The sequence below is a fragment of the Macadamia integrifolia genome, chromosome 14 (genome assembly GCF_013358625.1).
Source record: "Macadamia integrifolia cultivar HAES 741 chromosome 14, SCU_Mint_v3, whole genome shotgun sequence".
Taxonomy (NCBI): Eukaryota; Viridiplantae; Streptophyta; class Magnoliopsida; order Proteales; family Proteaceae; genus Macadamia; species Macadamia integrifolia.
In genome coordinates, this window is record NC_056570.1 from 25552242 (window position 1) to 25566486 (window position 14245).

The 14245-nt window shown below is 34.2% G+C and overlaps 1 protein-coding gene across 3 annotated transcripts; it reads left to right on the plus strand.

The window, feature by feature from the left end:
• Window positions 1-7985: 7985 nt before the first annotated feature.
• LOC122061036 lies at window positions 7986-13603 on the plus strand. Of its 3 annotated transcripts, XM_042624200.1 has the most exons (6): window positions 8013-8136; window positions 8763-8910; window positions 9231-9274; window positions 10620-10714; window positions 12369-12441; window positions 13195-13603. In XM_042624200.1, the coding sequence occupies exons 4-6, from the start codon at window positions 10630-10632 to the stop codon at window positions 13229-13231; spliced, it is 195 nt and encodes a 64-aa protein (XP_042480134.1). In that variant the 5' UTR covers window positions 8013-8136; window positions 8763-8910; window positions 9231-9274; window positions 10620-10629; the 3' UTR covers window positions 13232-13603. The 3 variants fall into 3 exon arrangements, with proteins under 3 accessions (XP_042480135.1, XP_042480133.1, XP_042480134.1); XM_042624201.1 differs by lacking the exon at window positions 8763-8910 and having other exon boundaries at window positions 7986-8136; window positions 12369-12470; XM_042624199.1 differs by lacking the exon at window positions 8763-8910 and having other exon boundaries at window positions 7988-8136.
• Window positions 13604-14245: the final 642 nt, after the last annotated feature.

Sequence of the window (14245 nt, forward strand, 5' to 3'; positions counted from 1 at the left end):
AATAATCGATAAAGTCCTATATAAATATGGATCGGGTGAATCGAGTTAGAAATGGTTCAGTTTTGTATCCATATTGATATCATATTAATATAGGCCGAGGCTAATATTGACATCAATATCGATACCTCTAACCTTGGTACAAACTAAGTGCTATAGTCAATAGTATGTGGGGTCTCCTAACCACAAAAATAACTTGGTGAGCAATGGCTACAATTTGATCCAAAGATTTAGTTTATGGTATCAGTACCATTATCAGTCGTTGGTAATACCATTATTAATACCACTGCATATAGGTCGTTAGCAGTATCAGGCCAATATGGGATCAAAACATTAATTTATTTTTTTGAACAAAAAATTTGAATGTCCAATATGACAGATCTAACTTTGTTGATGGCTAAAGAAGAATGAGAATAATTTTTTTTTTCAATGATAAATTAAAATGAGTTAAAAAGGTTTTACTATTTTTCAATTTTTTGATTCGTTTATTTTGAAAATTAGGATATTTTTGGTATTTTAGTTTTTGCTGGGATACTTTTGGTAATTCGGATATAGAAGGAAATGGAAAAAGAAAGAGGGTTCCCTCATCCACTACAGCGATCCGTGTGAACCCCTTACCGTAAATATGGACGGTCCGATTGCAAGCCATTTAGGCCATTTCCAGCCGTTGATATTTCTTTTGTATGCATTTTCTTTACCTCTCGATGTTATTCTAGAACTCTCTTTTCAAGGGATCCCTTCGGACGTTTGTCATCTTCCCAGAACAGTTCTATCTGTGGTTACTCTCTAGGCCCTTTTGATAACGTTTCAAGAAATGCGTTTCTGCCGTTTCTGTTTCCAGAAACAACAGAAACGGAGCAAAAAGCGGTTGATAAAACTGTTTTGTTTCACTTATTTTTAGAAATAGAAATAGAAATTTTTACTTATTTATGGTTCAAGAAACGACCCAGGAGAAACAAGTTCAACTTGTTTCGCTGTTTCTGGAAACGATTTGTGGCAATTCTATCACTGGTTATCATCGATTTCTAAAAACATGACTTATCAAACACCTTCAATTCCGTTTCTGTTTCTAGAAACGGAAATTTATGTTTCTGTTATTTCTTGAAACAGAAATGGCAGAAACGTTATCAAACGGGCCCTTTGTCTCCGTCTCTTTTTCACTTTCTCTCTTGTTATGGTTGTAGACTTGTAATTAGTTTTCTGGTGGTATCATCTCTAACTTCCATTATGCTTCATGGAGAAAATTTTCCTTTTTGGAATTTATCCCTGATAGGTCTAGATTCAGAGGCAAAAGTCGGTTATGATGTAGAAGATGTGAGCGTGTTACGAAATCTTGTATTATGTTTGGAATGGTAATAAAAGGGAGGTTTGGGTGGTGTCGGGAAGCAATGTATTCTCAATCCGTTTGATCTTTTTTTGGTTTTTTTTTTGGGTTTCCATTACAAGATTTGTTTCTTGGGTTTGGTTTGTGTAGGTGGAAATTCATAGATATTGTATATGACTATTATTTGTTCTTTTCTTCCTCAATAATAATGTTGCTATTATATATTGATAATGATTTCTTACGTTAAATTGGGATCATATGTCTATGTAACTCTTAAGTACATATTAAGTTTATCTGAATTATGTACTATATAGTTTCAATTAAGATATTGTATAATGCCTATATTTTGTTTTAGTGTCTATATGGCCACTTTCAATCTATTGAGGTTTGGTATTTGTTATAGGACATTTTCTATCTACATAGATACTGATTACTGATATGTATTGAATGGATAGGAATTTTGATAAATATAGATTTGTTTAGTAAAGTGGCAAAAATCTCCCCAAAATGTAGGGAGAAAAAAAAAAAAAAAAAAACATCTAATAAAATTAAACGAATAAGAATATATTGAATCATTGATTAGTGGGGCGATATTTTTTTTTTTTTTCCTTTGACACTTTTTATGAAAGGCCCATAGGCCAATTAGGGTGACATCCGGGGTGGCATCCCAACTCAAAAACAGAATGGCCTTGAACTCAAGACATGCCATGGCAACCAAAGCTAGACGGTCAAGAAATAAGTTGACACATCCTTTGATGAGGATTCTTTTGATCTTGGTGACTACATCTTCCCAAGGGCTATTGTAGCAGTAACAGCACCACCACCAGTCTGTCTTTAACTTTTCATGCCTCTACAATACTTCATGGGGGAGCGCACTTTCTATGGCTTAAACCCTTTTTCACATTGACTTTGTGCTTATTTATGTTAGTACATACCTATCAATCCAATATATAGCAAGAATTCTACCCAAAAAATAAATAAAAATACAGATAGCAAGAATATGACACAAACGTTCTTTTTTCACTTTTATTAATAAAAGAGGGATGCGTAAGTTACTGGTATACGGTAAGTTGGTAAATTAGTGAACAACATCAATAAGGATACCAAATAAGGTTATCATATAGATGGATATCAGGTCATTTCAAAAGGGGAAATCGAAAGATAGACTCGATGTGTGTTAGTTTATGGTATATCGAAAGTACACCCAACCTTTTTTCCTTTATCAGATTAATAAGAAGCAGTTTTGATTTGAAATCATACAATGAGGGAGAGGATTTTATCTAAAACAATATAGAACTGGACCTACACATATGGCTCTAGCTTATCCGTGGCTGGTATTGTATCATAATATTAGACGATACATAGTGTTATCAATGGAGTCCTATACCAATATGGATTGGGTGAATCATGTAAGAAGTGGTTCAGTTTTGAAATTGCACTTTATACCAGTTAATCCATATCGATTTCATATTAGAATGGGCTGAAACTAATATTGACATCAATGCCGATACCTTCAAACTTTGTAACAACTAAGGGCCCATTTGATTTTGTTTCTAGAAACATGTTTTTCCATTTTCTTTGTTCAGAAACGAAAAATACCCCAAAAACCGTTTGATTTTTCCGTTTTGTTTTATTTATTTTCAAAATATAAATAAATTTTTTTTCTCATTTCTGTATCTAAAAACAGGAATGGAGAAACAAGTCAAACTTATTTTTCTGTTTCTAGAAACAAGTGGGATGGACAAAAATTGTAAAAAACCGGATACTTCACTCGACCTACCCCATCCCAAACCCATTGTTGAAACTTCTTGCTATTCAGAAACGACAACCAAGCTCACAATTCTGGATTGTCTTCATCCTTCTGAAACTCATCTCCCTAAAGCATGCCTGCAACTTCAATGTTGTGTCTTCACTCGTGAGTTGTATACCTGTAAATTCGTGCCTTCGCTCGTGTCTTGAACCCGACTACGTTGTTCAAAAACGTTTCGGGAAATAGAAAAATCAAACACCTTTTGCAATTTCATAAATTATTTCTTGATACAAAAACCGAAACAACCGTTTTTACAGTTTCTAGACACAAAAACAACATAAACAAAATCAAATGAGCCCTAAGTGCAATAGCCAATAATGTGTGAAGTAATCCAAATCACAAAAATAACGACGTTGATAAACAATCTCTGCAATCCCATTGTTGATATCAATAGGTATCGGCCGTAAGCCAAAACAACATTTTTTTTATGACTACAGCTTTCTTTTGCCAGTAAAAGGAGTTGTTCAATTTTTTTTGTTTTTTTTCGCATTCGTTCAGTCTTTGGAACTCTGAAAAAAAGACCATAAGCTACGGAACAAGCTCTGGAGGTAGTCTCTTTGGGTGTGGGAGAGAATCTCTCATACTCTAAATGTAACCATATTTACCCAAACTCTCCTATGAAATACTTTTTTTTTTTTATTCTCAAATAATAAAATGTTCATTTTTTTTCCTTCTCCCCAGGACCCTCAATGAAATTTTCAATAACTTTTCCACTTCACTTTTAAATATATGCACATTAAGCTTATCTAACCATATCTGACATAATTTTAATCATGATATTATCCCTTTGATGGCTATATTTTGTTTTAACATCTATATGATCACCTTCAATCTGATAAGGTTTGGTATTTTATGTATGTGATGTAGATTAACCCATTTTATAACACATTTTCTATCTATATATTAATTTAATTTGATTTAATTATGAACAAGAATAATTTGATGTTTTATTTAATCCATTGATTCGGTGAGAAATCTTGAAGGATGTGCACCAAGAAAGGGTGTCCATCAGTCCATTTAGAGGTTTAAATTGCATAGAAGCATTAAACATAAAATTAAACTAAAGTGACATTAAAAAGGTAATCTAGGCGTTTTAAAAACTAGGGGAGAAGAAGAGATAAAATTTTGCTTCAAGGAATTTCGATAAATATAGTTTAAGTTTAGGAGAGTGACAAAAATCTCCCCAATAAATATAGGGAGAAAAAAATACTTAAACAATTAAATGAATAAGAGTATATTGATTAGCTGGTCAAGAAATAGGTTGATTCATCCTTCGATGAGGATTCTTTTGATCTCAGTGACAACATCTTCTCACATGGGCATCAATAGGGGTGGGGGTATCATTTTGTTTTTTTTATGTCTAGGCGTAGGGGCCACTGGACTAAGGAGTGTTCTTTTGTCCAAAAGTATTATACATAGAAGGAAATCAAGGTCATTTCATATAAGGAAGCGAGAGATAGACACATAAGTGCTAGTGTGTGCTCCCCTTCGGCCAAGAACCTTTCTCTATATAAAAACATAAAAAGAGTTTTCAAAACATGAGGTGTAGGGAACACCGCACATGAATATTTTTATTGGGAAATAAATGCTCATTGGTCACAGAGTCTCTCTGTGCCAACACAGGGACCAATGAAAGGGTGCATATGAGCATAAACATGGTGTGTGGGTTTTTAGATTTCCTAGGGGTGGGGGTGTCATTTCGCCACCCTCTATATGTTGGCACAAGGGTTACATAACTAGGGAGAATTATTTTTTTCCTATTTTTATTTATTTTTAAGAATAAAAATTATAAAATGGGAATTACAACAAACACAAAAGGAGCATGGTTCATTATGAGTTGATCCAAATAGATTGGTGCCAAGCCAAAGAATTATTGGAAGACAACTTCTTTCGTTGAGAAAATCACCATATGGAAGTGAACTTAGAGCATAAGTGTTTGCAAAGCTAAAGAAAGCCTCAAAATAGCCATCCCCATGAAGGGACAACACACATATGAAGCATACCGTGTCAATGGTTCTAAGTAGGGGTTGGTATTGGATCGGCCGTATCAAGTTGGCATGTCTCTGATCCCAATACTATGTCAATTGAACAGTACAGTCTACCCAAAAAAAAAATATATATTTTGAGACTATGGGTTAAAAAAAAAAAAAAAAATCAAACGAGAATCAAGGTTATTCCTATCCGATATGGTTCAAATTGGCGCTTTTTTTTTCTTAAGAATTTGCATATTTGGCATTACAACAATTACAATAATTAAAGCATTTTTTCCAACCTAATAGGGTTGACTACATGGAGTTTTCAAGCAAGAATGAGTGTAAGGATCCACACAAAGAGATTAACTAATTATGAATGATTATAATAAATGTGCTAGCAATTGCCATTGAGAACCATAAAATTAAGGATGTGAATTTGAAATCGAAATCGTTTATCAAAATCAAATCGAGCCATTTGTATCGAAATTGCAAAATCGTTTAGTAAGTTGTTTGGTTCTAATTTCAAGTTTAAGACCGATTAGTTAAATGGGTTGAGTCGAGTTTTAACAGTTTAACCCATTGGTTTCAAACCAAATTGACACCATGAAAATTGAACCATTTAAACCGTCAAAACTGACCTGATTAACCCGTATAACGATTAAATATTTGGTTGTTTTAACAAAACTTAATAGTTTAATTTATGGAAGAATTAAGGATCATAGAGGTTGTCCAACAATCTATTCAATAATTTACTTATGTTATGTAGTTATGGAGTTGAATCCTTGCTTGTTCAATGTCTTGTTTAATTTGATACAAGACTGAAGTATTTATTAACAAAAACAAATTTTAGTAAACATGCAAATAAACTAGAAAACCGATTGCTAATCATTTAGCAACCGTATAGAATAAACTGCAATCACAACAGTTTAAAACCATGGAATCAAAACTGTTTATTAAATGGTTACAGTTTCAGAAAGTGCAATCATTTAGTAAATGGTGCGATTTTGATTTCAGTCAAATAAATGTGAATCTAACTGAACCACACTGTATACACTAAACCAAACCGATTAACACCCGTACATAAAATAGGTCCTCATCAGATATATCTGAAAATGTAGTTGGGTATTACCAGAAAACAAAAAAAGTAGATGGGAGAACACACCTATTTATGCCACATGGAAAGTTGACAACTATTCTAACCAACCATTCGATATGTAGAGACACTTCCAAAATTCTAGTCCTAAATTAAGAAAAAAGAAGACTGCCAGAATGCATGGCGCCTAAGTCAGACACAAACAAGATGAAAAGACTGTCTATTTCCCTTTACGTGCTCTTATTGACACTGTATTGATGTATGAACCACGCAACCTAGCAACGATCTTCCTCCCTTTAGTTGTTAACCTCCTCCCATGTACGTTCACAGTCATGTTTGTTCTTTCATGTATTAAGCTGAGTATAAATAGATACGTCAACATTTTCTTTCTTATTCCTGATACCCTCTCTGCCTATATTGGTAAATTCCATTAACATCTTCCTGAGTTGGTAGGGTTTGTTGCACCCCTGAAGTCCTAATAGAGATTCTCTCTTAAGAAAAGTAATTTGATTATTCTTTGTAAGGGATGTAAGATACCCCACCGCTGAATAAACCTTTGCCAAAAAATAATGGCATAAACCCGGATCATGCAGTGAGTGCATGGCCACTTTCCCAAGGGAATGGAGCATGACAACAAGTTATTTGAATTGATAGGAAAACCATAGATACCAAGAATTTAATGATTTCAGGTCAATCCAAAATCTTAATTCTGTGTCTTAATCTTTTAGACCCTCTTCTTCAGGGTGTCAAAAGTTGGTCTGTATTGGGTATTGGAGGACATTCTCCATTTGAAGACCTATTTTGACTCTTGTATTTTTTCTTTCATTCTAAGGGAATTTAATAGCTTAGCTGATTCCCTGGCAATGGGGATCCTGTCTATGAAGGATAAGACAATTTGACCAATTTTCAATTCTTGGATCTAAGAATAATGTTTGGCATTCATGAGTTCTTTCAGTTTCGTTGAATAAATTTATTTTCACCAAAAAAGTGAACAATTAGGGTAATCGTTCCTGAAACAGGTTCACCATACACCATGTTTTTGTTTTAAAATGGCATTTTAACACAAAAACTGAAATTTCTTATTTTATCACAAAACGTCATTTCTGAAATAAAATGAATACCGTTTGGTAGTCATTCAGTTCCAGAAATAACGTTTCATCTAAAAAACAAAAATTTCAGCTTCTATACCAAAATGCTTTTTTCAAACCAAAAAATGGTGTTTAGTGAACCTGTTTCAAGAACGAATACCCTAGTTTGCATTTTTTACATTTGGAATGAAATGGAAATGATGAAACAAGGTTTTGTCGTTCCATCATTTTGTGTTTTTAGCTTTTTCTTATTTCCTTTTCGTTAAAAAGAGAAAAACACCAAGTGACGCCAAACACTTTATTTCATTTTTCTGTTCCCATAAAACAGAAAAATGCTAGAAACGTTTTTCTAAATGAATATCAAACACAGCCTAAACATGTCTAGCTGAAACACTAATCAAGGATTATTCATGCATTCATCTCGATCAGGACCGATTAATAACTGACCATTTATAAAGGTGAAACAGTATTAAACCTAAAATTGGTGGGAGAACCGACCGATTCATAGAGGTGAAAACAATATCAAACCTTAAATTTGGTGGGGACCGGATTAGCTCAACCGACTGACACTCCTGAGTCCTGCCTGCTCCAACCCTGACATGTATATGAGTGAACCCACTCCAAACTTCCAAGGGGTGGGTAGTGGTTAGGGATGAAGGTTTTGAGTGGTGAAGGATGCATGGTGGTCACGTGTCCCTTTCGCTTTCCACCACAATTTGCCGCTGTTTTGTTTCCTCAAAATTTTCACTGGACAACAGAAAAGAAAATCTCACAACGGTCTACTTCCAAGTGGCTGCAGACCAGACGAACGAGGGATCCCGAGAGAGGTCTCAAGGGTCCTGCTTCCTCAGGTATGTTCAGATCTGAAAATCCCATCAACTCAGCTTTCTTCCAGTGATGTATTACTCTCCGGGAGTGTAATCTCACACCGGAGGTTGCAGATCTATAACGTTTCACCATTTTTTTCTGTTAATTTCCATGATTGGAATCATTCTATCTGTTTCTTTCTCTTTCTCTTGTTGTTCCAAAGATCTGAACTTACTGGTTCTTGTGTACCATTTGTGGGAGATAGGTTTTATGTTGTTTCTCATATTTTAATTTTTAAGCTTTAAACTGTAGTTGTTATTGCCCTTTGAGGCTCTCCTTTTATATTTTGGTTTGGTTAGGCAAAGTTAGAGAGTGTTGTTGATTTTCTGACAAAGTTATTCTGAGATATATCTCTGCTTTGGAAGACAAATTTAGACATTTTCATGTGAAATCTGTAGGTTGCCAGATAATTCTCATAAAATTAATCGAGTGATATGAAGAAGGTGTAAAGAAAATGTTTTCTTTTTGTTATCCACTTTCTGCATTCTCTGCTCTGTTTTTTGGTGTTTCTGAATAAAAAAGTTTATGTTGCCGACATTGAACTTTGTTGGGATAAAGTCTTTGTGGTGGTTGAAAAAAAAAACAACTTTCTTCTTCATCGGGGACCCAGGTGAAGCCGGTGACCAGTTGGTGGAAGATTACTGAGATTTCAACCTTGGCAGGCTTCCCCTGTCATTTTCAGTTCCATATATGTATATATTTTCGGGAAGAGAAGGAAAACATGAAGATCCCTTCGGCTATTCTATACCCTTTTTAAGGTGATGTAGCTCAAGTGCTTGAACATATGCCTCAATTGGGAACTGTAGCTCATATACTCATTCTTATGACTATATGAGTGGGTTAATTCATATACCAATTGTAAGCAGTGGCATTTCATGTAACTATTGTGAACTTAAGCATGCATTTTCCCGAGCATAAAATATAAGCCAAACAATTCCTGGAAAAATTTAAGGGTCATTTTACAACCCTTCTTTTGGGTTGGTGGTGGGCGGGGAGTGTAAAATCTTTTTTTTTTTAAATATTTTATTTTATTTTTATGTATTGGTTTTCAATTGAAATGAATGGGGTTTTGTTGCAGGGGATAAAGTGTGAGTTCCATAGAGATATACCCTGCTGAGAAAGGTAACAATTTTGCAGTCCTTTTTCATTCCAAATGGGTGCTTCTGTGATTTCCTGTATATGTGTTTAGGTACTAGATTTCATGTGTTCGGATATCAGATCTCTGTTCCACAAATGTCATGTGATGTGTGAAGTGAGAAGATTTTGCATGAATATCCTGTGATGTGTGAAGTGATGATTTTATTTATATATTGTGTCAAATGAAGGGCTGTTTTCATTTTTTAGTGTTTTCTGTCATGAATTTTGTCATAGCATTGTCTATATATGCATGTTTTTGAAAATGAAGGGTTAATATTAAGTCGTATTATATATTTCTATTAGATTTTGAGATGGAAATGAAGGACTGCTAACAGACTTTGAAAATGTTTTTTTTTTTTTCCTTAAATAAGTATTGTTGTATGTTAGGAAAATGGTAAGCACTGATGGAAGTTGCTAAATTGTAGTAAAAATTCACTCATGTAGGACATTGGGGGTTTGAACTCCATGAGTGTTGAATGGCTTTCCTAAACTAATAGGAATATTTATTTAAGAAATAAACCTAAAACAAGATTGCTAATTTAATTAGTCCTTTTATTATAGAAATCCTTTCATAGATTATCATTCTACTAGTAAATCAGTCCTAGCTTTCTAAATATTACTCAGAATATTAAGATCTTGGTCTTATGTAGCTAATTGAATAGTGTTTCAAACAATACATACATATGCAATCAGAAGCTTCAACTATCCAAAATTGAACTTAAAAAAAAAAAAAAAAAAAAAAAAAAAAAAAAGGTGATGGAAATATCCAAAGTCTTGTAAGAGAGCGCTGCCAAACAACAAAACTGATTCATCGGATCAGACTAGAGATTTTTTTTTGGTGCTCCAGCATTAGAAGTCTATCAAAGTTAAGAAAGATATTGGAAGTAGAGAATCAAATGTATGAAGAAGGGAATCTAATCATCTACAATTTTTTGTTCTTATCGAAAATATATTTCTTTGTGCTAGGACTTCTGTTTTCTTTTGGGCACAGTTTAAATTGTATGCATTTTAGTGCAGTGAAATCATTGTTGCATGTACATCCATTTCCAATTTACCAGAAGCTTAGTACAAGGATTTAGACGTGATTTTGCATTAGTAGATTTATTGGAATGAAAACTGAAATGTTGAAAGATGCCATACAGCAGAAAATTCTTCAGACTTTTCTTTTTCATCCTTTTACTGTTTATTATCATCAATAGTCACTCCATGTGGTTCATTTTCTTTTCCTTTGTTTTCTATCTAGGGTTGTAGATTTCTCATTTTTGTATATTTATTCTCTTCTTACATATATTAACAGTATTTTATGCATATTTTGTACTTCTCTTTGTAGATTTAAAGCCATGAACTTGATTCAACGCAAGATCTACCTGTACAATGTCACTTTTGGATTGTACATGTTAGATTGGTGGGAACGTTGCTTATTCAGTATCCTTTAATTTTGTATTTCTTTTTTTTATGTTTTATCCTTGTTCATTTGGGTCTGATATTTGGTGGGAACACCAAAATTTCCTATACGCATTTTAATAGTGTTAGGCTTGTAATTGAAAGAAAATTTTCATTTAGAAGATACAGGTTATTCAATCTGATATTAAATTTCATAAGTAAACAGATTAAATAGTTGAAGGAAAACTATGGGTCTTTGACAATTCTATTGCTTTCTGAAACTTCCAAAATAGAGTAGTGAAAATCATTATGGGCATAAATTTCTTTAGTGGGCTGTAGAGGCCCTCTCTACACATTCCTCCAATTTTTTTTTTTCCGTTTGGCAAGATCAGTTATGGCTGACATTTCTTGGACTGCCATCCTTTATGCCTCTTGTTCACATGTGAAGTTTCAGCCCAGATGGAGTTTGCCAAGTGGTAGTGGTAAGATGGCGCCTTGAAAAATTCAGGACCATGGAGAGGATGCTCATACTATTTAGAGGCTTCATTGACATACATGGGAGGGTATATGCTTGAACTTCAGTGAAATTTGACATGTGACCTATACAGACATTCCCTTGTCTATCCAATGGTCATTATTCCCACATCATCCTGCCATGTGGCAGAACTTAGGCTAATTGAGGAGACAAGCTTGTCTACACTGACCATGTAGTTGTGGTTGTTAATTATGGGTTTAATGAGGATTTGGCCAGAGGGAGAAAAAAGGATTTCATTTGGGTCTGGGGCATAGGGTGGTGAAAGTGGTCTCCAATAGTTTCAACAGTTACAATAAGGTTTGTCTGCTAAGGTTAACAGAGAAGGAGGATATTGAAGGGTATATGAGAATAGGATAGAAGAAAAGGAAAACGGCAGACAAAGAAATTCACTTACACTGTTAATAGAAGATACTCAGACACAAAGCAACAAAAGAGAAGAGGATAGCGGTAAGAAGTTCAAGAAGGAAATGACGAGAGAGAAGTGAAGGACCTGGGAAATATTTTCGACAGAAGAAAATTAGAAAAAGTACATGTTTGAGGCAGTTCTCACAAATTCACTTCATAGAACTTCAAATCTGTTCACATGGGGATACTATCCAAGGATCCAAACACAACTAGGGCCATCTTTTAATAACTCATAATTTATTAAGAAGTTACAATGTTACACAAGTTCATAACACCAATATCCAAAGTGGTTTCATAAATCATGGTTTATCAAGAAATTACAGCGTTACACAAGTTCATAATACCAATATCCGAAGTGGAAACCAAATTCCTTACATGTTTTAACCTCAAGTTAGAGACATAAATTCTCTTTTATTGAAAAACGCAAAGGGTCTCTCAATTAAATTGAATGCTCTCACCTAGCTTCTCCAGACACAGGCCTGCTGTTATCCTTTAGAAGGCCTAAGAATTTAGGTTTGTTTGCCCTGGCCTTGTGGTTCTACACTATCTGAGATTTATCAATCCAACCCTGAAATGTCGTATCACTTTCAGGGCTTGATTTGGATATTTTTATTAATAAAAAAAAATCATGTGCAAGATATATGGGAGAGTTACAAATGACTCACCACTTTTAGTCACTAACAATTGTCTGACTTCTAATTTATTTTCTTGAGTGGATTTGGTGGTATTATGGTTGTGGCCTCTTAACTACTCCAGATATATTGGTGATCATCTTGCTCTGGTTTGTTTGCTACAATGGATCACGATCTGCATCTGAGTTTTACAGAAGGTAAATTTCCCCCTCGCAAGTTACTTGAGGTCAGTTTACTTACCTATTTTCCTTCTGGGTTTTATGGCTGCACTATTGCCTTCATCTAGAAATCTATAAGTTGCAACATTTTAGGACATTGAAATATGGCAAGCCCATGGGTGTGATGAAGCTATGTATAATTTTGTTGAAGTTCTGATTTCCATTAGTGCCAAGATTAGCACACATAGGGAAACTCATTGGATCTTATGAGAAATTCATTAGGGAAAGATACAAATATGTTTTGTATAGTCATTTTTATGGTGGGATAATATTTCATCCAAAAAAAAAGAAAAATATGGTGGGATGATGTAAATGCATATAACTTGGTGCCTAATGCTTTGGAATGATTTGCAGAAAGTAGTGGGCATTTAGCTTTGCATTTCACTGCTTAATCAAGTTACAAAATTTCAGTGCTTACAAATAACATCTTTTCTGGTCAATAAGGACTGGTTGTTACCTTACCTTAGTCAAATTGGTGTTTTGTCTAGAACAAGAAATGACCATCCCTCAACCAAAAGAAAAATTGAATTTTAAACCAAAATAAGAACAAATTTTTTGAACAAATAAAGAACTTTTAAAAAACCAATGACCTATGGGCACCACAAAAGGTTGCCATGGTAGATAGTGCTTGGATTGTTGTCACCTTCCTTTCTGTCTTCATATGGATATTTCAGTGTTAACCATGGTAGATAATGCTTGGATTGTTGTTAACTAACCGATTAGTATTTTCAGCCATCTCAAGGTGGTCAAGCTTGGGAACGGCGCGTAATAATCCTGATTGCTGAAGGTTAGAATGGAAGGGTGAATCTTTTGCCCCTTATTTTAGTACCAGATTATTTCATCAGGCTTCAGTCTTAGGGGTTGGTTGGTATTTTACCACAATCTGTGTGACTGTCTCTGCCATGTGCATTTTTGTAGATTATCCTTCTCTGTGAGATCTTTTTAAACTACTATGATTTTCTTTAGCACAGATATTATTTTTCATCCAAACAAGACTTCTTCCTACATTGGCAGTTACTTGTACAAGGCAATGTAAACACAACTTGTGGGAATTTAATATAATTCTTAGGACAAAGTACTGTATATCATTAATATTTGAAAAATCAGAGATGAAAAAAAATACAGATTTCATTGTTTTGAATGCATCTAGCCTGGTTGATGATGAAGTCTGATAGGCACTGAATCACTTAAACAATTTTAATTTTTCTTTACATTAGTGAATGAAAATATCTGGTTATCATGTATTTCACTTTTTCGTCTTTTAATTGTTATATATATATATATATATATATTATAAAAGTTCTCCCTATACAATTTCCTCTCTAGAGAGAGAGGCAATTGTATAGGGAACTTTCGGCTTTGTTTGGTTACAAGGGGAATGCAAATTTTTTATGTAAAGTGGAATTTTTTTCCCAGAAAAAATAAATTTAGATGTTTGATTGCAAGGGAAATATATTTTACATGTGAAAAAAATTTCACTTATCCCTTAAAATTTTCCTTTTTATTTCCCCACCAAAATAGGAAGAAAAAAAAAAACCCTACTCTCACGAGCTCTCCCACTCTCCGGACTCTCACCTCTCTCTCTCTCTATCTCTCTCTCTCTCTCTCTCTCTCTCTCTCTCTCACGCGACTCAATTGGGTTTTTTTGACCAAAAGACTTTGGGTTTGGATCAGATGGAGCATTACTGACCTGTGGGGTTTGTTTCGACCCAAAAGACTGTTGGAATGGACTTTTCACTCGTTGTCACTTGTGATCTATTATTGTTTTCTTTGTGATCATTTT